General features: G+C 43.3%; 1 protein-coding gene across 2 annotated transcripts in view; it reads left to right on the plus strand.

Moving 5' to 3' along the window:
• Positions 1-19,069, plus strand: part of ACVR1 (activin A receptor type 1) — a 95,937-nt gene extending 76,868 nt beyond the window's left edge. For both annotated transcript variants that reach the window (XM_040439487.1, XM_040439488.1), the window contains exons 7-10: positions 1,346-1,621; positions 6,092-6,289; positions 13,793-13,923; positions 17,832-19,069. In XM_040439487.1, the coding sequence (XP_040295421.1) occupies positions 1,346-1,621; positions 6,092-6,289; positions 13,793-13,923; positions 17,832-17,966 (740 nt within the window). In that variant the 3' untranslated portion in view covers positions 17,967-19,069. The remainder of the gene's footprint in view (positions 1-1,345; positions 1,622-6,091; positions 6,290-13,792; positions 13,924-17,831) is intronic.
• Positions 19,070-26,430: the final 7,361 nt, after the last annotated feature.

A 26,430-nucleotide genomic window follows, 5' to 3' on the forward strand; every position in this document is an offset into this window, starting at 1 on the left:
TTTGTAAGGGTTAGAGGGTGAATAGGGTTAGGGTATTACCAGCCTAATGTCCTTAGGAGTAGCCCAAAGCCAAATCCATTGGTTGACACACTATCTCCAGACCCACTGTCGTTACAGTATTAGTTCAATATATATTTTTTCTTTACGAATTAAATCCAGATATTGACACGCATTCCTTTTTTAATAATGTTGTAAAAGTAAAAATCGGTGCGTTTAAGCCTCACCCCTTAGGCAACTTGGGACTGCTCACAAAATGCCCTAAAGTATTCACTTTAGGTGTAGGGCTTCCATAAATCCATCCCTTTTACTGCCCGATTTTCAGGATTTTCCCGGCAAGTATGGTACATGTTGAGCCACCTTGTCTGACCACCTGCTCTGCCCTGTTCAAAGATATGATTTGAATTAGCCACATGGACAATAGGAAACTGTAGACTGGGGATGACTTTTATGGGACATAATTATGCCTAGAACTAAGGTCACTGTGGAGAGATGGGGTGGAGATGACTTGTAGGTGACGTATCTTCCCTCCCAGCCTACAGTCACCAGTTCTGCCACCTCCATGCAGAAGTTCAAGCTTGCTCCCCAAGATGACCAAGCTGCTGCCTATCACTTGCACAGCCTGGAAACACTGACATGGATTGTCTGCACTTACTTGATTTATGGCCAGCCTAGGTCATGTCCTGTTGCCCTCAGATTGGCCAGCACTGCTGATTTGAGCAGTGATGGCCAATCCAAGAGCAGGACTGGACAAGGAGAAAGCATTAAGTGAGCTGAGAAGCTTTTTTTTTTTTTTTTTTTTTTTTTCCTTTCTTGAACCGGAGGATCGCTTTAAAGCTTTTCCAGTCCATGGCTGCAGATGCTTTAATGGAATTGGGAAGGGTGGGTGGGATGGAAAACAAAGGTTGTAAAAATGTCACACAGCCTTTTTGGAAATGATTCTATGATGCACGATTTAGTTTGCAGTGGCATACTTGGCCAAAAGTTTCTAAGTGTAGAAAATATTCCATGCTTCCCAAAACTACTTAAAGAAAATTTGCAAAAATGGTGGGACAAACCCATTAAAGAGTTAGGAGTTAGGAGTATACAGGTCTTTATCAGAGGCAGCAGAGGCCACCCTTATACATTGGTTATTTCTGGTATTGCAGCTAAGTTACATATGTCATTGCGGTCGTATCAGTATCAGACAGCCTGTGAACAAGACGCTGCTGCTTCAGGAAAAAGCCGGCAGTATTTTTTTTCCCCTAACCCTGGACAACCTCATATACAGTATATTATACATGTTATATAGGATCCTATTCGATAATCAGATTTTTCTCTGCTGATATCCCTGCTTTTCTCTTCCCAGGTTTCATTGCCTCCGATATGACTTCAAGAAACTCCAGCACACAGTTGTGGCTTATTACGCACTACCATGAAATGGGATCCCTCTACGATTACTTACAAGTAACCACATTAGACACTGTGACCTGTCTCAGAATTGTCCTTTCCATAGCCAGTGGACTAGCGCATTTACATGTGGAGATTTTCGGTACGCAGGGGAAACCTGCTATTGCTCACCGGGATTTAAAGAGCAAGAACATTCTAGTTAAGAAGAACGGACAGTGCTGCATTGCTGATCTAGGTAACGTTCTCTGTCACATCTACTAATCCAGGAAAATGGGGGCAATATAAGTGACATGTGTGGTTGTATATATTTAGATGAAACCATTTTGGGTGACTGCACCAAAACTCATTGCACAGGATACCTAGAATCTTTTGGTTCAGGGACACAGGTTAAAGAGGTTGTCCCATGGCTAATGTGAAAAAATGAAAATCGGACATCATACAGCACATGACAACCTGTTTCTGACAAAGCTAGAACCAGCCCTGTACCTCACATGGATCCAGAGATCTCCCCATTCATTGCACTGCTAGATTTATATCAAGCTGACCGCTTAAGTCATTGCTCTGCTAGATTTTCTGCAGCAGCTCAGGGGGCGTGTTATTCCTGCTGCAGCTCTCTCCCTATCACAGCTCAGGGGGCGTGTCCATGCTCTCCCTATCACAGCTCAGGAGGCAGTTGAAGGATGAAGCTGAGCATGGAGTGCATCTTGGTAGTAATAATCTCTGTGCTTCATATGTCCTAGGTGATGTAGCACTGGGAGAGTCACTTACAGAGAAGGATTTGGGTGTCCTTGTGGATGGTAGATTAAATTATAGTATACAATGTCAATCAGCTGCTTCTAAGGCCACCAGGATATTGTCATGCATTAAACGAGGCATGGACTCGCGGGGCAGGGATGTTATACTACCACTTTTTACAAAGCGCTGGTGCGGCCTCATCTGGAATACGCAGTCCAGTTTTGGGCACCAGTACATAGAAAGGATGCACTGTAGCTGGAAAAAGTACAGAGGAGAGCGACTAAAATGATAAGGGGCATGAAGGGTCTTAGTTATGAAGAAAGATTAAAATAATTGAATTTATTTAGTCTTGAGAAGAGACGTCTAAGGGGGGACATGATTAACCTGTACAAGTATATAAATGGGCCATACAAAAAATACGGCGAAAAGCTGTTCCATGTAAAATGTGCTCAAAAGACAAGGGGGCACTGCCTCCGACTGAAGAAGAAAAAGTTCAGTCTCCAGAAGCGTCAAAGCTTCTTTACTGTAAGAACTGTGAATCTGTGGAATAGACTTCCTCAGGACATGGTCACAGCAGGAACAGTAGACAGTTTCAAAAAGGGATTAGATGAATTCTTAAAAGTAAAAAACATAAATGCTTATGAAAACATGTAGAAATCTGAGTCTCACTTCCTTCTGGGATTCGCGTCCCCACCTATCCCTTGGTTGAACATGATGGACGTTTTGTCTTTTTTCAACCGTATTAACTATGTAACTATGGGGTGCACCTAGCTTTTCTGCTGCCTGAGGCGAAAATTGAAACTGCGCCCCTCCCATGCCAGATTATCAACCTAACCCCCTCCCTATGACCCTACTGTTAAAGACATATTTGGAAAACATTACATACAAAGCTACAACACATACATGGTAATACAGTGCCACATACCTATTACATCCAGTGATGTAGATTTTCTCTTTTCTCATCTTCTCCATTTGAACCAGACCACCATGATGATTTTTCAGCTATCTCTGGTCTCTGCAGAGTTTGACACACACACACACACACACACACTTCTTGGTTTCCTACTTTTCCATCTTCTGAACACCTCATCTTGTGCTCCCCAATACTATACTGCAGAAACAGATAATTCCTTTGAAAATACTATTACCGCACATATGATGCCCCCTACAATGATGATTGCCACACAGTACTTAAAAAAATTACTGGGCCCAACAAATAGTGGTTTTGACAGTAATAGTGTTGTAGCTATAGTGTCCCCCAAAAATAATTGTGCTAAGCTGATACTATGCCAGGGCACCCCCGCAGTATTGGTCATCCTAAAAGTCCCACCAATAGATATAATTCTCTGCCAGAGTGTCCTTAGTGTTAATAGTGCCCCCATTGTGCCTCAGAAGTAATAATGCCTATACTAGTAATCATGTTCCCCATAGTCCCCCAGTAGTAATAAACCCACCATAATGCCCCCAATAGTAATAATCCTCCTTTCAATGTGTGCCAATAGAAAAAATACCTTGTGTGCCAATAGAAAAAATACCTTGTGTGCCAGTATAAAAAAATGCCCCCTTATTACATGTGGCAGTACAAAAAAAAAGTCCCCTTGTGTGACAGTCCACAAAATACCCCCTTATGTGTGCCAGTATGAAAAATGCCTCCTTTAAACATGTGCCAGTACAAAAAAAACTTTTATAAAATCCCCCCCCCCCCCCATAGTTGGCCCACCAGCAAACAAATATTTACCTCCACGTGGCTGTCAGCGATGTGGTGCAGGACACATGTGTCTTCCGGTCTGTACCCTGAGCTGTAAGCAGGCCGACTCGGGCAGCGTGCTGATGATGACGTCATTGCGTTGCTTGCACTGGCCTCTGAGCTTCAGGCCTAGTGCCTGCAGCCTACTAGAGGGAACAATGGGGCAGAGAGACATCGCTCCCATGCCCCGCTGCAGCATTAAACTTTATCGCAGTCCTGAATATGCAGTTGAATACCCCCTTTTGATGGAAGTATCCCCTTTTAAGGGTACATTCACACATCCGTGTGTGTTTTGCAGATCCGCTGACCACACATTGCCGGCACTAATAGAATATGCCTATTCTTGTCCGCAATTGCGGACAAGAATACGGCATGTTCTATTTTTTTCGGGAACGGAAATGCGGATGTGTGAATTAAGCCTAAGGGCTGTTTCACACGAGCGGATGACGTGCGTGACATCCGCTCCGTGAATGACAGCCAAGACCCGATGCAGACTGCAGAAGCACGGAGCATTAACATGATTGATAATGCTCCGTGCCTCTCTGTGATCTCTTTACTACGAAATCACAGTGACCACTTTATCTCACTGTGATTTCATAGTAAAGAGATCACAGAGAGGCACGGAGCATCATCCGTCATGTTAATGCTCCGTGCTTCTGCAGTCTGCATCGGGTCTTGGCTGTCATTCACGGAGCGGATGTCACGCACGGCATCCGCTCGTGTGAAACAGCCCTAATTGCCGGACAAGTGTCCACTTTTTCCCCCCAATTATTCTCACGTTGAAATGCAGCAAGTGTCCACCAGATGGCAGTGTTTGTAAGAGTTATTATGGTCTGTATGTTTTCTTGGTATACAAGGCTAAGACTAAAGACCAGTGGCTGCATACAAGGGGGAATTTATCATGAAGGGGTCCATTTTGCTTTGTCTGTGTTGCTGTAATTTGCGCCAAATTTATCAAATGGCTTGCGTTGTTTGATAAACTTGGCACATCATTAAACATAACATTTTGTCTAGAGCTCTTGCGCTAGTTTCTGTGCACCACCTCCCTACTGGAGTAACTTTTAAAAAGTTCCAGTTAATAAATATGATGTGCAATGAATTCACCTAACGTTTTCCAAAGAGGGCACGGTTAGATTTGTTAATTTGTTTAAAATCGGCAAAAGATGCAATTTATTATTATTTTTTTTTTTTAAATTTGTGCTCAAATATTTGTAACTGTTCTTGTAGTAAACAGCCCCATCCGCTAAACATTGGACGGAGCTCGGTAGTTCCAGCACCTATTTCTGGCACCAGAGCTACTTCAGGACAACTGATTGGCGGAGTTGCGGGCTGTTGGACCACCGCCGATCGGCTATTGATGGCCTATCTTGAGGATAAGCCACCGGAAAGCCCCTTTCATTGGTTATCTATGGTCAGATCCCAAAATATAGTAATTGCATATTAAATTCTGTATTTTTAGCATTGAAAACTATTTCCTGATCCTACTTTATTATAAAGTGAAAAACGGGAATCAAAGTATTCATTAAATGTATTAAAAGGGAATCTGTCACTAACGACCTCCCTATCAAAAGGTTTTCATAGACACATAGCTGTGGTTCACCTGATTTTAAAACGCTGTTTTTCCTTTGTTGATCCAAGCTCCGTTCCGGAGTTATGATACTTTTTCTTAATATGCAAATTAGGCCTCTGATGCAATTAGGGCGTCACTATTGCTCTTGGTGCACCCAAGCTCCACTCCTTTCTGCGGCCAGCCCCTCCTTTGCTGCTTTACCACTGCCTGGCTCTGTCAATCAAAGCAACCAGGGAGGAACCGGTCACAGAAATGAGTGAAGCTTGGGTGCAACAAGAGCAATGGTGACACCCTCATTGCACCAAAGGCCTAATTTGCAAAGTATGGAGAAATTATCATAATTCAGGAAGGGAGGCTCGGAGTAACAAAAGAAAAAACAGCATTTTAATCAGGTGAACCACAGCTATGTGTCTATGAAAACAGTTTGATAGGAAGGACGCTGTTGACAGATTCCTTTCAATCGGACATCCAGTAATGCGCTTGTTACCAGTGCAGAGCTGCAATATAATGTGGAATTACACCAAATAATATATATTCTCTATTACAAGTGCGTTTTAAACACTGACCGTCCACTATTTAAAACTACTTGATAATTCGGCCCATCTTATCGAATGTTACTTGTCCGGCTCTAACTGCGAACTCCTCCATTTCAGGATTGGCCGTGATACACTCACAATCAACCAATCAGCTCGATGTCGGGAATAACCCCCGTGTAGGAACCAAGAGGTACATGGCTCCCGAAGTCCTCGATGAGACGATCCAAGTGGATTGTTTTGACTCTTACAAAAGAGTTGATATTTGGGCTTTTGGCCTGGTCCTCTGGGAGGTCGCCAGACGCATGGTTAGCAACGGTAAGCTGTTTGTGTTTTCCGTCTCGTACCACGTGTTCACACTTCTTTTTTTTTTTTCTCCCCTGCTAGCTCAGACATTCTCAGAAGCGTTGGCTCAGACAGCTATTTTGAACTTTTATAAAATGTTCCTTATGTTTTATTTGGGGTCGAACTATCACCCAGTTTTAAGGATCATGTTACTGTTTTTGTTTTGTTGTGTAGTGTTTGTCTGGCGCGTCGATCCTGCCAACTTGTAGAAGATCTATCTGATAGAAAAGAGTTTTCAGAAAAAGTTATTTAAAAATGACAGTTTTTTACAGTTTTAGAAATTCTATTTGTTATATTGATTGGCACTTTTTTGTACTTTGTGTCAAAGTACTTTTTGTACTGAATGTACAAGTTTAGTATTAGAACCTGCCATGTCTATTATAAATCAATAATCTTATCTATATTGAATGGTATTTTCACACACTTGATAGTAGAGATGAACTTTGATTGTTTATGAATGTTTGTTCAACTAGGAAAAAAACTAGGAATAAATTCAGTTTCTTAAAGGGGTAGGCCCATCTCAGAACTTATAGTACATCGCCAGGGTATGCCATCAATGTCATATAGGTACAGGTCCCAGCTCCTATCTGCAGAATGGAGCCCCCGAAGTCCACCATCCATTCACCCCTATGGGAGTCCTGAAAATAGCCAAGCTTCTTGGCTATTTTTGGCAGTCCCATAGCAGTGAATGGAGTGCAGGCTGCACTTGTACGGTGCACCCTCCACTCACCTCTACAGGACTTGCGAAAATAGCTGAGCACACACGCTCAGCTATTTTGGAACTCCTATAGCCATGAATGGAGCATGCTAAGCTTGTGCAGCGTGCTCTCCTCCACTTTAGGGGCTGTATAGGTGGTACCCGCACCTATCGGATATTGGTGGCATATCCTAGTGAAATACCATCAGTGTCTGAAATGAGCCTACCCTTTTAAGGCCCTCTTACGCAGACCAAGGATCATGGTAATTATTGGCAATGAGTGTTCATACAACTGCTAGTTCCCAATAATTGCCTTGTATAAAGGTGTAGCCGATTTCCCCCCCCCCCCCCCCCCCCCCTCACCCCCCTAATAAACGAGCAATGGCTCCTGATCACATCTTTAAAGCAGGACCTAAAATCCTCTTTTGCCGCCAGGATCCCCATTCTTAGAGGATGATTGCTGCATGTAAATGAATCTCTCCCCTCTGCTCAAAAATAGGTAATTAAAGGGAAAAGAACAGTTCATTCCTGATAGTTACCTGTGTAAAAGGACCCTTAGTCTTGGTTGCATAGATTCATGCATATAATAACTACTGATCTAATGTAGCCAGAAATGATTTGTGACCTGCATATTTGTCTCTCCATCCCCTCTGCTGCTTTCTCTAAGGCCCCTTTCACACGGGCGAGTATTCCGCGCGGATGCGATGCGTGAGTTGAATGCATTGCACCCGCACCCATTCATTTCTATGGGGCTGTTCACATGAGCGGTGATTTTCACGCATCACTTCTGCGTTGCGTGAAAATTGCAGCATGCTCTATTTTTTGCGTTTTTCACGTAACGCAGGCCCCATAGAAATGAATGGGGTTGTGTGAAAATAGCAAGCATCCGCAAGCAAGTGCGGATGCGGTGCGATTTTCACGCACGGTTGCTAGGAGACGATCGGGATGGAGACCCGATCATTATCGGTGTTCTGTAGATTGTATTATTTTCCCTTATAACATGGTTATAAGGGAAAATAATAGCATTCTGAATACAGAATGCATAGTAAAATAGCGCTGGAGGGTTTAAAAAAAAATATATTTTTAACTCACCTTAGTCCACTTGATCGCGCTGCCGGCATCACTTCTGTCTCCTTCTTTGCTGATTGCAGGAACAGGACCTGTGGTGACGTCACATGATCCATCACACGATCCATCACACGATCCATCACACGATCCATCACACGATCCATCACACGATCCATCACACGATCCATCACACGATCCATCACACGATCCATCACACGATCCATCACACGATCCATCACACGATCCATCACACGATCCATCACACGATCCATCACACGATCCATCACACGATCCATCACACGATCCATCACACGATCCATCACACGATCCATCACACGATCCATCACACGATCCATCACACGATCCATCACACGATCCATCACACGATCCATCACACGATCCATCACACGATCCATCACACGATCCATCACACGATCCATCACACGATCCATCACACGATCCATCACACGATCCATCACACGATCCATCACACGATCCATCACACGATCCATCACACGATCCATCACACGATCCATCACACGATCCATCACACGATCCATCACACGATCCATCACACGATCCATCACACGATCCATCACACGATCCATCACACGATCCATCACACGATCCATCACACGATCCATCACACGATCCATCACACGATCCATCACACGATCCATCACACGATCCATCACACGATCCATCACACGATCCATCACACGATCCATCACACGATCCATCACACGATCCATCACACGATCCATCACACGATCCATCACACGATCCATCACACGATCCATCACACGATCCATCACACGATCCATCACACGATCCATCACCATGGTGATGGATCATGTGATGACCGGAGTGACGTCACCACAGGTCCTGTTCCTGCAATCAGCAAAGGAGGAGACAGAAGAGATGCCGGCAGCGCGATCAAGTGGACTAAGGTGAGTTAAAAAAAAAAAATTTTTAACTCCTCCAGCGCTATTTTACTTAGCATTCTGTATTCAGAATGCTATTATTTTCCCTTATAACCATGTTATAAAGGAAAATAATACAATCTACAGAACACCGATCCCAGTGTGCATGCCCCGGCCTGGCGAAGAAGTGCGCAGGCGCGGGATCTCTGCCGGACCTAGGGATGATACAAGGAGGGCGGGCAAAGGAAGATGCTGGGAAGGAATAACGGTGAAAGAAGGCAGAGCAGCCTGGGCTCCTACACACTGAACGCCGCCCCTCGGCACTTGCGAGTGCTCATTTGCTTATGAATTAAACGTCGTTTTTTTTCCTGCTTCTCTATGTCTAAAGAAAATGACAAAGGTACCATTGCATTCATGTATAGGTGTGCTACAGAGCCATGTAAGCACTGTATATGGTCATATAGCGGTGACAGACTACCTTTTAATGAGCTGTGTCACATTTTCTCTTTTGAAATTGCTTAACAAGTGAATTTGATTATATAGTTAATATTATATATGTTTTTGGTTGGACCGCGCTGCTTCAGGAGATCACGAAAGAAAGTTTCTTGCACCAGAACCATTTAGAAAAAATTGGACATGGGAAAGCACTCAAGCCACACGAAGCCTCCCTCTCTCCTTTCTCCGAGCTTCTGTGGAAAACCAAAGGTTGCGACAATAGGGAAGCACCTTCACATGAATTGAGATAAAAGGATTTATTATACTCACAAGCTCAGTTCGATAACAAGCAGTGTACAAAAAGATAAAACGCCCGACCCGGGTTTCGCTCCAAAAAGCTTCGTCAGGGGCATCTAATCCACCCATTCTTTTAAACTCATAGGTAAGTATACACCCACCTCCGTACATTGTCATATCTTAGTACAACTCATTATTCCGTATTCAAATACATATACATAGAACAGCTCCTTATTCCATATTTAGATACATATACATAAAATAAATAATACCAATATGCTATCGTAAAAAAACTCATTTGTTGCGCGAATCTAAAACAAACCATATTATCCATTGCAACTCCCGTGGTTGGGCTTCATTCATAAAATCCTCCTCCCACGTCACCCCCCACATGATACTTTAGGCCAATCCTGGAGTTACTTCCCCTACTACCCAAGATCCTAAAACTATTTCTCTCATTCTCAACACTCCCACGTCGTACAATACCGCCCACCTGAAACTCACATGTTACACTTGACCCAATCCTGGATCACATAGTCTTGCTGCAGGAGGTCCTTCAACTCCTTCCTTTCTTACAACCGGCACAGTTCCTCTCACGTAAGACATGATTTTAAATCAAATTCGACATTCATCCCCTTTGGTTGCAAAGTGTCCATCATAAAGATACATTCCACCCCCCGTTTGTTGATTTGCATTACGGTATTTCCACCCTGCCAATGTGGCTTCACCAGCTCAACCCCGGTAAATTGTAGTCCACCAGGATCTTTTTGGCGTGCCATCTTAAAATGCATCGAGACGCTGTGTGTTTCGAGACCCTTTCTTATATTCCTAATATGTTCTTCGACCCTTACCTTTTAGTTTCCTTATTGTTTGACCTACATATTGGAGGCCACATGGGCAATCCAATGTGTAAACGACCCCAATGCTCTCACAAGTAATCTGTCCCTTGATCTTAAGGTCAAAATTTCTCTGATTTGAATGTACATTTTGTAGATCTCTTTTCCTATTCTCTTTTTTTTTTTTTTCTGCAAGAAAGGCAAAACCCGCACCAGGTGAAATATTTTTTTCCTTCCCTTTTTTTCCTTCTTTCTGCTTTTATCCAGTATAAAACTATAAACTAATGGAGTGCGGAGACTTGGGGCTTTTTTATATATCACATCTGGTTGTATAGGAATTTCTTTACCCAAATAAATAATCTTTTTGTACACTGCTTGTTATCGAACTGAGCTTGTAAGTATAATAAATCCTTTTATCTCAACTCATGTGAAGGTGCTTCACTATTGTCGCAACCTTTGGTTTTTCACAGAAGCTCGGAGAAAGGAGAGAGGGAGGCTTCGTGTGGCTTGAGTGCTTTCCCATGTCCAATATTTTCTGAATGGTTCTGGTGCAAGAAACTTTCTTTCGTGATCTCCTGAAGCAGCGCGGTCCAACCAAAAACATAACTCTTGTATGTGAACTGTTACCCACTTCACTATTGGGACCTGCGACGCTGGCATCATAGGCAACGTTCTAAAGGCATTTTTATTTATTTAGTTAATATTATATGTTAATTGTAGAATTTTATTTTCTTTCCTGTGGGTACAGAATAAGAATGTTTGATTATAGTTTACTTCTTGGTTTAAGTTGTTTCCATTTTTGGTGGGAACAAGTTGTGCCGACTGCCTTCCTAAGAACTGATTATAATGATGCCTTCAGGCTCAGTTGTAAGTGCACTCACTACCCAGGCTGAAGAACATGGCGAACACAAATTCCTTTCTACAGTAGTTCCCGGTGTGTGAAATATTATAGACATGTGGTGGGTAACAGTGGAACCTGGGCCGGTGTACATAAGAAACTATTCAAAATGTTGCTCTGATCCCCAAGTACATGGGTCCTTGTAGTGACATTATATATGACAACGCCAATGTCACTTTGCATATGAATTTTAATGTATTTGTTCTATACACATTGATAATTACTTATATGTTTATATTGTATTCATTGAGCTTGGATCTATGGCTCAGTCTCTACAGAACTAATACAGGGAATGGACCTGGACTGGTCTGCTCATTATATTCTAAGGCATCATGCACATAACCATATTCTAGTGTTGTAATTGGACTCTTGTAGCCATAAAGCACCTCAATAAGCATTACCTCTGCAATACGGCATCACGCGGAATGCTTACAATTCAACATGCCGCTACGCAGCCTCCTGCGTGAGTCCTCTACGTGCATGGGAATGGAGAAGCGCATTTAACATGGATTTTATCTAGTAGTGTAAATTTATAGAAAAATGTCTTGCTCTTGCCACTTCAAAGGACTCTGGCTAATAAGTAACAGTAAATCCACAATGTGTAATCCCTGGACTGTCTCATTAATGAAAATCCTCCATATCACTGATAGCACTCATACTTATCTGCCTCACATTGTGCATGTCCTTGGGAAGTCCATTTTTATTTTTTTTAACTTTCCAGTTAAAGGGACTGTTCACAGCAGCTGGAATAAACAATTTTGTCATCTAAAGTGGTTGTGTCACGTAGACAAGCCTTGTCCAGGTGTACAAATAGATCCTGTTCTGGAGGACCTGAGACGTTCTTGCATTACATGAACAGACATTCATCTGAATGGCTACCATGTAATTCTCCATTTACTCTACATCGGATGCGGTAGGGGAAATGTCTGGCTGGCCACGGCTTCCTCTGGCATAATCACCTGATTGTCGGGCATACCGGCTGCTTTTTGAAAGGGGTTGTCAAAATAAGGTGCCCTCTTAATTGTGTGCCCAGTGTTCAATCTCCTTACAGCGTCACCACAGGGGAAATAAGACATTACATAGGACATATTGAAATAAATAAACTATCTTTGTACAGGATCTGCTTTCTGCTACAACTAACTGATTCTGGCCCCGCTGTAGGGACTCTATTAAACGGGTTTTCCAAGACCAAGTAGTTCCTGGAAAGCCACCATAACCATGTATAACTTAAAAAGTTTATAAAATACTCACCGTTTCAAAGTTGCACGAATCGGCCTTCCCGGGAATCCAGTCACATGACTTTACTGAAAATCTGGCTTCTGCCGATGTTATGTCCTTTACCAGTTTTCCGGCCTGGGCTATGGACGGGAGGTCACTTCCGCTGTGGGTGGGACCAGATCTTTATCTCTCTGTGGAACATGTGTAAACTCTTGAATCCACATGCTCCAGGGAGAGGGATGGGTTTGGGCCCATTCAAAGCAGAAGGGATGGTCCCGTCCATAGATCAGGCTGGAAACCTGGTAAAGGACGTGATGTCAGTGGAAGCTGGATTTTCAGAAGAGGAGCATCACGTGGCTGGGCTCCCAAGAGGCTCCTCCAGGCAACTTCAGAACGGTAAGTATATTACAAACTTTCTCCTACAGGTCTGTTATGTATAATTATGGTGCCTTTGCAGGACCTGCTGGGTCCTTTTACAATCCACTTTACTCATAGTGCCTTAATGGGGTGTTTCAGATTGGGTTATATATCTATGCACCATAAAAAAAAAATTGTATACTGTGTTATGCCTACAGTCTAGCCTAAGGGTGTGGTGCATGACTCAAATTCATCAAAGAGTAAATCTGTGTCATGCACAAACACGAAGTACCTCCATTAGTTATAACACATTAGGACGGGTTTACTAATAAAAAATAAAATAAAAATTACGAGAATTCTGGTGCACATGTTGTGCGCCATTTATTAAGTGTAATTTATTAGGTGCCTCGCTCAGCAAGTGGGCATGACTTAGCTACAAAGGAGGCATGCCTTATCTGAAAGGGGCATGGCTTAAGTTGCGATACCTTGCACCCAGATTTCTTTAAAAGTAAGCTAGCCAAGAGTTGTCTAGAGTTGTCAATGAGTAGAACCACTGTCTTTATAGGGATAAGGGGAGTATCGCCAGGACAGGAGCTAAATACATCATTTACTATAAGGAGAGTGTGTGTTTTTTTTCCTCCTTATATGAAGACTTGGAGGGTTTAGAGGGACAGTGTTTGGGGGAATTATATATTTCTTTACTGGGGTCCACCTGATTCTTTATTACCACATTTTCTACTTTTCTAGGTATTGTTGAAGATTACAAACCCCCCTTTTATGACGTTGTTCCTAATGATCCTAGTTTTGAAGATATGAAGAAACTTGTCTGTGTGGATCAACAAAGACCAAACATTCCTAATAGATGGTTTTCAGACCCAGTAAGTATTTACACAATTTTTTGGGCATAGGCAAATCTAATTAGGAGGTATGATTGCTGTAAGGCTAGGGCATCACAGGGGGATAGTCACCTGAGATTTGTGGTAAAATCATGGTGTTACCTAAGGGAGTATGTGGGGAGGAGGCATTGGGGGGCTAGTAGGCTATGTGCTGGGTCCTGGGCTTCATGGAGAAATTCTGCTTTGGCCTAGGTGTTCAAGGCCAGGACAGTGAACTGAATACTTGCCAAGTTGAATAGCTTCCTTGTCATGACTTGTGTTACCACAATTCATGGCGATTTAGTTTCCCAGTAGGAAAGAAATTTGCAAGCAACCTTGTAAAAGTCACAAAAAATCAACCTGGGTAGATTCTGGAGATTTATTTCCCCACAGGGAAGCCTTGAAGTTGCTTATGAGATGTAGTGATGTTGTGATTTTACCACATATTAAGGGTGATGCTGTGTTGCCAAAGCCACAATGCTTTCTGAATATGCAGTTTCCACTTTCTGAATATGAAAATACAAATGTCATCTCTCAGCCATGTCACATATCTTCCTACTTGAGTTAAGTGCACAATGAGTTACCTGCATTAACTACACTCATTGACAAAAGGAAAAAATAACGCGCCCAGATGTAAATGTTGGAATGCTGCAAAACTCTGTAAATGATTACAGGTATAGTCTGATTAGACACTGGGTCTTGCCACAGGAGGGCGTAAAAGTGCTTCCTCCGCTGCCTTATAAAAAGGCTCTCAGAGGCTACTTTTTGGTAGTGTACCTTTTTGGTGAGAGATCGTTGATTGCTAGACAGTTTGCCCAGTTGACAGACTTTGAGAGGAGGCATCATTGGACTGAGAGAAGCAAGACTGTAATTTCGATGAATTGCCTGTCATCTAGGCCACTCTGACCTAGCTGTTAGGAGGTGTTGGGAGCAATGGTTAAGTGAGGGAACACACAGCGAACAGGCTTTGAATGGCCCAGACCTCCAGTAGAGAGGATTGTTTGATCCGCTGATGACCACGAGCAGCTCCCTCTTTCGTTTTCCACCATCCAGACACAGATGGCACCTTCATTACATACCCCCATCTCTGCCTGGACCATTTCCAGGCACTTAGCAGAAGGACATATGGCAGGGATGGACAACCTGAGGCTCTCCAGCTGTTGCAAAACTACAATTCCCAGCATGCCCAGATTGCCTACAGCTATCAGTCTACGGCAGGGCATGGTGGGAGTTATAGTTTTACAACAGCTGGAGAGCTGCGGGTTGTCCATGCCTGATATATGGTGCACCCAATACATGTCCTGCCATTGACAGACAGCCACAGTCAACTTTATTTGCAGTGCTGTCTTGAAGATGAAACCTGGACTGCTACAGATTGGAACTATATTGTCTTTAGCGCTGAATCTAGGTACTGTTTGGGATCTGTTAACGGTCGGGTTCAAGTATGGAGGTCTTATGGTGGTCGTTTCTATCCTGCCTTCTCTGTGAAGTGACACTGCTGGTGTGGTGATCAGGGAGCCATTGCATATGACAGTCGGTCACCCATGGTAGCGATACAAGGGACAACAACAGCTCAGCCATATGTGCAGGACATCCTTCAACCACCTGTGTTGCCTCTCATGGCAGGGCTTCCAGCTAAATAATACTCACCCACACACAACAAGGGTAACCAGGAATGTCTTTATCAGATTGCAATGCTTCTTTGAGCTGCCCAGTTGCAAGATTTATGGCTAATCGAGCATTTATGGGACCCGCTGAGACACCAGCTTCGGCAAACTTTGAGTTTGCAGTATCTAGAAGCACAGCTGCAACCTCTGTGGGCAAATGTACTGCAGGATACCATACTGAACCTGTATGCCTCCATGCCCAACAGTATCTACGGTAATCTTGTATCCAGGCTAGAGGCAGTACAACAGGGTCCTAGAGCCTCCTTTCAATTGTTTTCTCCAATAAACGACTCCTTTTGCTGTAATATTGTAGTCACTTAGGCTACTTTCACACTGCCGTTTCTGGGTCCGCCTGTGAGATCCGTTTCAGGGCTCTCACAAGCGGCCCAAAACGGATCAGTTTTGCCCCAATGCATTCTGAATGGATAAGGATCTGTTCAGAATGCATCAGTTTGGCTCCGTTCAGCCTGGCGATGCGGAGCCAAACGGATCCGTCCTGACTTACTTACAATGTAAGTCAATGGGGACGGATCCGTTTACATTGACACAATATGGTGCAATTGTAAACGGATCCGTCCCCCATTGACTTTCAATGTAAGTCAGGACGGATCCGTTTGACTTACACTTAGCCTCCCCTTCAGAACAGATAAAAAATGTGACCACTGATGAAGGTCTGAAATGACCGAAACGTCTGGTCTTAAATATACTGTTTGTACAAAGGATCTAATTGGGCTTTTTGGATGAAAATACTGCAAAAACTTGAAAAAATAAAAAAGTTTTGATTGCAATAACCTAAACCTGAGTGCCTCAATTTTCATTACATGTATACTGGCTGTTCGCAGCCCTTGATTGGCACCAGGGACATTTGAATTGAGTGCGGTTCTCCATCCTATTCATCACTTAGACTTAGACAGAGTAATGCAGACGGATCCGTTCTGAACGGATACAAGCGTTTGCATTACAGGTGCGGATCCGCCTGTGCAGATACCAGACGGATTCGCACCTTACGCAGGTGTGAAAGTAGCCTTACACATATCATCATTACATTCACAGGCAGAAAGTTTCATTTCATTCCAACAACTCCTTCTTGGTGTTTAGTTTTTTTTTGTCAATGAGTGTTTCTAAAGGCTATCGCACTTGTGCAACATGTTATTATTTTGATGCATCTAAAATGGAAAATATATCAATTTTGCAATAGGTATAATGAAAAAATGTTCCTACTATTTTGTTTCAATTGTGCCTATGTAGACTGGGTCTCCATTGTAACAGACCACAAACTAACTCTTTGTGGTCTGATTCTGCAGTCATATTCTCCTCTGTTTGTTTGTTTTTTATTTTATATATCCTACCTAATGTATACAATCATAAATGGGGATGAGCGAATCGTCTTCGGATGAAACATCTGAAGTCGATTCGCATAAAACTTAATTCTATTACTGTACGGAGCAGGAGCTCTATACAGTATTGGAATGTATTGGCTCCGATGAGCCGAAGTTATTGCTTTGCGAAGTCTCGTGAGACTTTGCGCAATAACTTCATAAATTAAAAAGCCATTTCCAAGTGGATCCGAACCAGAGTTGCTGCGACGGATCCAGATCTGTCCACACCTCAAAAAAAAATGGAACATGTTTTATTTTTTTGCGGTGCAGAGGCTTTGAGAGAAACCTCACGGGATCACTCTGTAGTGCTTCCGTGGGGTTCCATGCCTCCATTCCAGATTGCGGACCCGTTCACATCCGGGCAACGGCCGTGTGCATGAGCCCTAATGCTGACAGATTCCAATTCGCAACCAGTAGGGGTTATAATGGGCAGTTCATACCTGGCACTGGTTTGCAATTCACATTGCTAAGGGTGAACAGGGACCAAAGGCAAGTATTTGCAAAGCTATTCACTATTTATATAACTTTTCACTAGCTATAGAATCTGCTAGGGCCCCAGTGGGGTTCCCAGTGATCAAATTTTTTGCAATAGGTGGGTGAAAAATATATTCTTTTTTAGTTTTATCGTTATTAATTAAATTTTTTAACAGTTTTTAGGATTTTCACCTATACGTTTTTGTCAACTTTATTTCTATAATGTCTCTTGTTGCAAATAAATTGTAAAATCTTAGATTTTAATTTTAAACAAAAACTTGAAAGAAGGTAATTTTATTAAATGTTATGCTATCCATCATTTGTTTTTGTTTTTTTTCTCTCGACATTCTCATTTGCCCCCATTTTTTATATATTTTTTTTCCCTCCTTAGACGCTATCATCCCTGGCTAAATTGATGAAGGAATGCTGGTATCACAACCCATCGGCAAGACTCACAGCCTTGCGCATCAAAAAGACTTTAACCAAAATCGACAATTCCTTAGATAAACTGAAATCGGACTGCTGAACGTCAGCGAAAAAGAATCGGACACAGTGCTTGATTGCCGAGGTGTAGGCTTTTTTTTCCCTTCTTTTTGCAAACTGTAACTGTAAAAGCCGAACTTCTTAACACATAACCTGCCTTTTTCAAGACAATCCTGCTATGGGTGTCTCAAGATATGGCCTACAATTCCTATAGCAGCAACCTGGCAGGATCCTGGCTACAACAGTCCACTTGCAAAGATTTAGACCCATGCAAATGACCATGGGAGTGGAGGGGAGGATTTTGGATATATTTGGGCATTAAAAGCTAAATTTTTGGAAGCGGAAGATGTTCCCCCGAAGCCCTCGGCCATTCCCAAGGAATTCACATGGATCTTGGCAGATTTTAATTAGCAATATTTCCTGTGCGTCTCCGTTCTATTGCACTAGAAATTCTTTGCATTCCTTGCTTGCGCTGTAAAGGTTTAATTTAATGACAGATGCCAAAATATATGGTTGACCGTGTACGGATCTGTGTTTTATGAATTACACCAATTCAGTTCTGGGGAATGATCTAAAAAGCCTGAAATACAAGTCGTCAGCATTAGCTGGATTTTACACGTGTACTGATGTTTACAATAATGCTGAACATAAGAATTTTTTTTTTTTGTAATCTATAAAAACTTCAATTTTATTTATTATATGTGCACTTAAGTTTCCAAAAAAAAAAAAAAAACTTGACAGTGCAAATGGCTACCGCTATATTTTGTTTTCTTCCAGCTGTTCACTACTTCTTTTGTATCACACGACGATGAGGAATAGTCTGTTTTCTGTACGATCACATTGCAATTTCACATTATTATTTCTTCTCCATCTTGCGAAGCGAGTGGTCTCGTAATCTGTTGTCGCTCTCCTCGTTCCCGCCCGCGTTTTACGGACATAGGAAATGGGAAACAACATTGTGTTTCAATTTCCAGAGACAAATTCTGGAGGTGGGAATTGGGGGAGGAGCACGGGAGATGGCTTTCTTTTAAGCGATATGATATGTTGCATTGTAAACTCTGCCAGAAGATAACTATTTTGTTTTAATCTACTTTTTGTATTTAGTAGTTATTTGTATAAATTAAATAGAATGTTTTGAAGACTAAATTAGTTTCTTTTATTTGCTGTATTAAATAAGGATATGGTATTCATATTTTCAGCTCTTTTGTGTCCCTATAAAAGTTAATTTCCTTTCCTGAATCGGGCTTCCCATTTTGTAGTTTCTGAACTACTTTCGAGTGTCCAGCTAAGGCTAGGTTCACATTACGGTATATTGTTAACACAAAACATGTTGATATACAGACTGGTCCTTTTTAAGGCTACTTTCACACTCGCGTTTGGTGCGGATCCGTCATGGATCTGCACAGACGGACCCGTTCAGATAATACAAACGTCTGCCTCCGTTCAGAACGGATCCGTTTGTATTATCTGTAACATAGCCAAAACGGATCCGTCTTGAACTCCATTGAAAGTCAATGGAGGACGGATCCGTTTTCTATTGTGCTGGATTGTGTCAGTAAAAACGAATCCGTCCCCATTGACTTACATTGTGTGTCAGGATGGATCCGTTTGGCTCAGTTTCGTCAGACGGACACCAAAACGCTGCAAGCTGGGTTTGGGTGTCCACCTCCAAAGCGGAATAGGGGCGGAACGGAGGCAAAATGATGCATTCTGAGCGGATCCTTTTCCATTCAGAATGTATTAGGGAAAAACTGATCCGTTTTGGACCGTGTGTGAGAGCCCTGAACGGATCTCACAAACGGAAAGTCAAAACGCCAGTGTGAAAGTAGCCTTACCTTTCCTTATGTCTGTCTGTCTCTCTTCTAATGTCATGTTTATCTGTCTCATCTCATTTCTGGCTGTGCGTCATATTAATTCAGTCACCAAACTGAGCCTTTAGGGCTCATGCCCACGACCGTATGTATACGGATGACGTCCATGTGCATTCTGTAATTTACGGAACAGATGGCCCCTAATAGAACAATACTATATTTTGTCCATAATGTGGACAATAATAGGACATGTTCTATTTTTTTTGCGGAACGGAAATACGGAAGTGTGCATGAGCCCTTAAAGGGATATTCCCATCTCATTGATCCTATTTTAATTTGTTACAGAAGTGCCTGTGAGCATTTTTGTATTTATGTTCCTTTAGCAAATCCCTAGCTATCTTGGAAAAAATCTTTCAATCCTACCCCACTGTTGTCTTCTGGTATCCACTAGATACAGCCACCGCTTGTGTGCCGCATCAGTGGGCCGCGACTGCGTAGAACACATTTTCTTCCCCCGGCCGGGCCGCACATCGCTGTCTTGAACAGGCACGGCGGCGCGCACGCGCTGTGGTGACTTCTTCCTGGCCAGTATAGTACAGACCCGCGCACGCGCACGCGCAATGGTGACTTCTTCCTGGCCGAGTATAGTACAGAGACTCTCGTGCTTTGTATGCAGCGCAGCTCTGTACTATACTCTGCCAGGAAGAACTCACGATTGCGCATGTGCGGCGGTGTGCGCGTTCGCGGCTCTGTACTATACTGACCAGGAAGAAGTCACCATGGCGCATACGCGTTCAAGACGGCGATGCGCGGCCCGGCGGGACAAGCCTTCAATCAAGCTCACTAAGCCCTCCCAGCCTCACAAGCTGGAAACAAGGAAGTGAACAGCGCAGTTCACAGCAGGTGAGTATGAAATTGCTAGATGGGACAACCCCTTTAAGTTTGATTTAGACGTGCAGATTATCAGTAGGGATGAGCGAACTTCATATATTGAAGTTCGGGTTGGGGTATATCCTGAATTGATTTATGGATTCCGTTACAATGGACCATAACGCAATTCCGTTTCCGTTATGCAAGAGAGGACTCCAGCATAACAAAAACCGGACGGATCCGTTATGCAGCCCATAGACTTCTATTATGACGGAATACCTCTAAAGGCATTCAGTTATGCATTCTGTCATGGAATTGCATTATGGTTCGTGGTAACGGACTCCATAACTCAATTCAGGATATACCCTAACCAGAACTTCAAAATATGAAGTTCGCTCATCCCTAATTATATCAGGAGCGAACGTTCCTGTGAACGCACATTCCCGACAATCTGCCTGTCTAAATGTGCTGCAAATCCCCTGATGAACAAGTGAAATAATTAGGTGAAACTGTCCTTCGCACAGGCACCAAAATTATCATTTCTGATCAAATTGTGCGGTCTAAACAACGATCTGCTGTCCACAAACAATGCAGCAGTGTGGAGATGAGTAGAGATGAGCTAATTATTGGAAAATTCGATTTTGCTGCTTCGCTGAATTTTATTTAAAAAAAATTAGCTTTGTGATGAATTACTTCATCACGAAGCGCATTCTTTGTAAGTAGTGGGTGCAATGACAGAGCGTACCCAGTCACTGTACACCTCAGATGCCGCATTCGTACATGATCACGGCATCTGATATAAAGAACATTGTAAAATAAAAAAATACTAAAATCATACTTGGCCCATTTGCTTCTGACGGGCCGGCCACTGCCATCTTGCTTGAAGATCTTGCATAAAATCTCACGCGGCCTGAGATGAAGTCATCATGCCGGCTAGCGTGGTGACAGCATACGTCACTGCACATGGGATTTCGTGCAAGATTTTTGGCGGCTTCCGGCTCATCAAAAATTCTATTCGCGCTGAATCCGAATTTACTCACGCTTCGTGGTAACACATCACATTTTTTCCTAAAATGGCTGCTGAACGTGTTAGGACATGGAGCAAGGAACTCTGGGAACGAGGGATCACCCACAATGCCATGCATGCAGCCAATCAGCAGCTAGCCAGCCCTGTGATGTCACAGCCCTATAAATGGCCTCAGCCATCTTGGATTCAGCCATTTTCCAGTGTACTTAGTGCAGGGAGAGACATCAGCAGGCACTAGGGACAGTGTTAAAAAAGACTTTAAAACTTTTATTTTGCTATATAGAAGTTCAGGGAAAGGATAGGGATGAATTATTCCACAGTATTGATGCAGAACAGGGTTCAGTAGGGGAGGTTACAGCCTGGGTAATAGGAACAATCCTATTACACCTTGCTGCACTGACTGCAGATCCAAATTGCCATTATACTGCTCTGTAATTCCAGCAAAACATTCTTGTTATTGGGGTGCAAGTGCTGTTTACAGCCATTAACAGGGTTTATTACAAGGAAATATTTATACGTTTTATTTGCCCTTGTGCGGTGCAGTTCTATGTTCTAAAGCATTTTTTGGCTTGTATTAGTGGGGGAAAAAACGGGCTTTTTAGCCGTTGTCTGGTGAAGTGAGAAAATTACAGCCCTTTTTGGCGTGTATTAGTGGCACAAAAATATATATTTGCCGTTCAGCATTGCAGTTATGTTCTAAAGACCTTTTTGGCGTGTATTAGTGGGGAAAAAAAAAGGGCTTATGTTTGAAGTGAGGTGAAGTGAGAAAATTACAGACTTTTTTGGGATGTTTTAATTTCCTATTTATTTATTTATTTGATCTAACAGTATGTCAGACAGAGAAGTGGTAGGCCTTGCACAGGGGAGTTGCAGAGGCCTAAATGTTTCTGGCGCAGGCACAGGTTGCAGCAGAGTAAGGGGCCGTGGCAGCAGGTGTTGCAGCGAGAGGCCTGAGCTCCCGGTGTCATCTAGTGGTCGTGTCTTGACCAGCAACCTAGCGATTCTTGAATGGTTGACTCAGTCATCCACTTCCTCCCAAGTGACATCAGACACCCCCAGCCAAGAGTCGGTGGGTTCGTCAGACACAACCCTTAGTAGGCATGGCCCGGGAGCAGGCCCTGTGCCCTCACCTGTCCTCAACCTGCCTCTGTTCTTTTCTGTTCCCTCAGCCAGACAAGTATTATATGCTGTGGGCTCAGCTCCACTTTACAGCGAGGACGAGCTACTAGAAGACAGTCAGCAGCTACTGGCCGGCCAAGATGTGGAGGAGACATCCGCTGCTTCCTTCGGTAGGCAGGCAAGTAGTGCTGAGGAGAGTGGCGTGGGAGCTGGTGTTGTGAGCGGTCAGGCTCCTGACCCAGAGACTGTTGAGGAGAACATCTGTGACGTGCAGACAGTACTCGATGATGATGTAGCTGATCACATTTGGGAGCTGTCTGAAATGGGGCTTCATCATCATTGGGAGAAGAGTGTGGCAGCTTGCCCGTGAGGCAGCAGTGGAGCCAGCAAGTTGCTAGCGTGGCCGGGAGTCAGCAGTGTGGCAGCAGTGGGAGGTCTGGAGCCAAAAGTGCCCAGGGTAGACTACTCGCTTCGCAGGAGCCTATCTGCCCGGAAAGTAGTGGTGCAGGGGTTCACGGAAGCAGCGGCGGTAGCAGTCAGTCAGTGCGGAGTGTTGGGGGTAAAATCACCTACTCAGCCATGTGGCTGTTTTTTGTTAAACCGCCGGAGGAAGTGAACATGGCCATTTGTAGAATCGGTGGGCAGAAGGTGAAGCATGGCCAGGGTGCCAATGTTGGCACTAGAGATGAGCGAATCTAATCCCACGAAGTAGAATTCGATCTGAATTTCAGGAATTATTCGATTCTCTTAGAGGCTGAATTTACTTGTGCTTCGTGTCAGCGAACCGATTAATCCTGAAATTCAAACTTACTGCCTCCATTTGCGCTTGAAGGGCCACCAGCCTCCATCTTGCTTGAAGATCTCGGACGAAATCCCGTGCGGCGCGAGATTTCATCATCACGTGCCGCACGTTATTTTGGCCGAGATAATCCATGGTGCCACACCAACACTTTGACAAAAGAGACCGGTTTCTTCTAGCTACCTGCCTCGGCTACTATTCTGATGCTGCCACCTGCCTGATGCCACACATCTGATGCCAAGTGCTCCTTCTTTCACCCATTTTCACCATCTTCAGCTGGTACTGGTATTGCCACCAACCTCCCCACTCTGTCACCGGGTCACTCTGTGGTCTCCTGATGCTGCTGCCACCTCCACACTGTGTCATTGTGCTACCCTGTGGCCTCCTCCTGATGCTGCTTCCACCTCTAGACTCTGTCATTGGGTCACTCTGTGGACTTCTCATGCTGTTCCCACCCTCCCCACTTTATGACTGGCCTTTCGGCCTGGCTGACATCATTTATTTGACCCTTGTTCTGATCTGTCAGAAGGAAAAATGAGATGCACAATGGATCCTGTCTATGTAACAGCTGTAAGGCTTGCATGACATGGTCCCTATTTTGCATCAGAAGTGGCTTATGATTTGGTCGCCAAAAGCAGGAGTGGGTACAAAACACAGAAGACATGCAAATATTCCATTCACGTGTCACCTCGGTTTTGGATCCACTCCTGTTTTTTTTGGCTTTAGCAATACTGATGGATGACTGACCGAGTGAAGGAGAATGCTTCACAGACAGGATCCGTTTTTTTGGGGGTTATTGTTCTGACGGATCAGAGGAAGGGGCAAACTAATTGGTGACGTCAACACAAACGTACTGCTGACACCCACTACACTCTGTCGGGGGGCTCTTCTTGTTCAAGCGTTTAATAGAACAGGTTATGTAGAAATCTATGTGGAATCAGTGAACTGGTGTAATAGAAGTGCGCTTTTTCACACTATAGTAGAAAGTTGGGCCTCTGGACAGTTCTTTATACCTGGCGCTAACATTGACCTGTAAGGCTGAGTTCACACTTGAGTTATTTGATCAGTTTTGGCCTCGTAACTGCCCAAATAAGTGAAGTGTGCAGTGATTCTAAGGGTACTTTCGGCAGAGGATTCCGGCAATCCGGACGCACACTGATGGCATTTGTCAGACGGATCCGTCTGACAAATGCATTGAAACAACAGATCCGTGTCTCCAGTGTCATCCGGAAAAACGGATCCGGTATTCATTTTTTTTTGCATTTTTAAAGGTCTGTGCCGGATCCGTTTTTCCGGAACACTTAATGCTGGATCCGGCACTAATACACTTCAATGTAAATTAATGCTGGATCTGGCCTTCCGGCAAGTGATCAGTATTTTTGGCCAGAGAGAAAACTGCAGCATGTTGCGGTATTTTCTCCATCCAAAAAAAATTATCACTCCATTCAGAATGCACTAGGATAAAACTAATCATTTTTTTTTCCAGTATTGAGCTCCTGTGACGGAACTCAATACCGGAAAACAAAAACGCTAGTATGAAAGTACCCTAAGAGCGATGCCTGTCATCTACATGTCATACAGACTCACAGTATTGTGTTACTATCACAGCAGACTCCCTATGCGTGTTACTGCAAGGTACAGTGTTCTACACCACTATAAAGGATTTCTGCAGCCAGGAAATAGCCGTTTTTTAACGCGATTTGCCACAAATAAATTTGGATGGAACCAAATTTTTTCCAAAAATATGGCGAACCGGCCAAATCAAATTTTTTTTGAGATTCGCTCATCTCTAGTCACAAGCAAATGGAAGAAATAAGTATGATTTTTTTTTTTCTGTTTTTTTTATCTATTTCAGATTAAATCGATTCGCTACCATGAAGCACCAGTAAATTCAACTTCTTTGAGAATCAAATTTATCCTGAAATCCAGATCGAAGTCCACTTTGTGGACTTCCATTTGCTCAACACTAGATGAGCAATCACAATAGTCATCCCTTGTCCTCATACTGTGGAGGTGATCACTGCATGTACAGGGTGGGCCATTTATATGGATACACCTTAATAAAATGGGAATGGTTGGTGATATTAACTTCCTGTTTGTGGCACATTAGTATATGTGAGGGGGGGGAAACTTTTCAAGATGGATGGTGGCCATTTTGAATCCAACTTTTGTTTTTTCAATAGGAAGAGGGTCATGTGACACATCAAACTTATTGGGAATTTCACAAGAAAAACAATGGCTTGGTTTTAACGTAACTTTATTCTTTCATGAGTTATTTACAAGTTTCTGACAACTTATAAAATGTGTTCAATGTGCTGCCCTTTGTGTTGGATTGTCAATGCAACCCTCTTCTCCCACTCTTCACACACTGATAGCAGCACCGCAGGAGAAATGTTAGCACAGGCTTCCAGTATCCGTAGTTTCAGGTGCTGCACATCTCGTATCTTCACAGCATAGACGATTGCCTTCAGATGATACGAGATGTGCAGCACCTGAAACTACGGATACCGTAAGCCTGTGCTAGCATTTCTCCTGCGGTGTTGCTATCACTGTGTGAAGAGTGGGAGAAGAGGGTTGCATTGACAATCCAACACAATGGGCAGCACATTGAACACATTTTGTAAGTGGTCAGAAACTTGTAAATAACTCATGAAAGAATAAAGTTACGTTAAAACCAAGCACACCATTGTTTTTCTTGTGAAATTCCCAATAAGTTTGATGTGTCAAATGACCCTCTTCCTATTGAAAAAACAAAAGTTGGATTCAAAATGGCCGCCATGGTCACCACCCATCTTGAAAAGTTTCCCCCCCTCACATATACTAATGTGCCACAAACAGGAAGTTAATATCACCAACCATTCCCATTTTATTAAGGTGTATC

The sequence above is a fragment of the Bufo bufo genome, chromosome 7 (assembly GCF_905171765.1).
Source record: "Bufo bufo chromosome 7, aBufBuf1.1, whole genome shotgun sequence".
Lineage (NCBI taxonomy): Eukaryota > Metazoa > Chordata > Amphibia > Anura > Bufonidae > Bufo > Bufo bufo.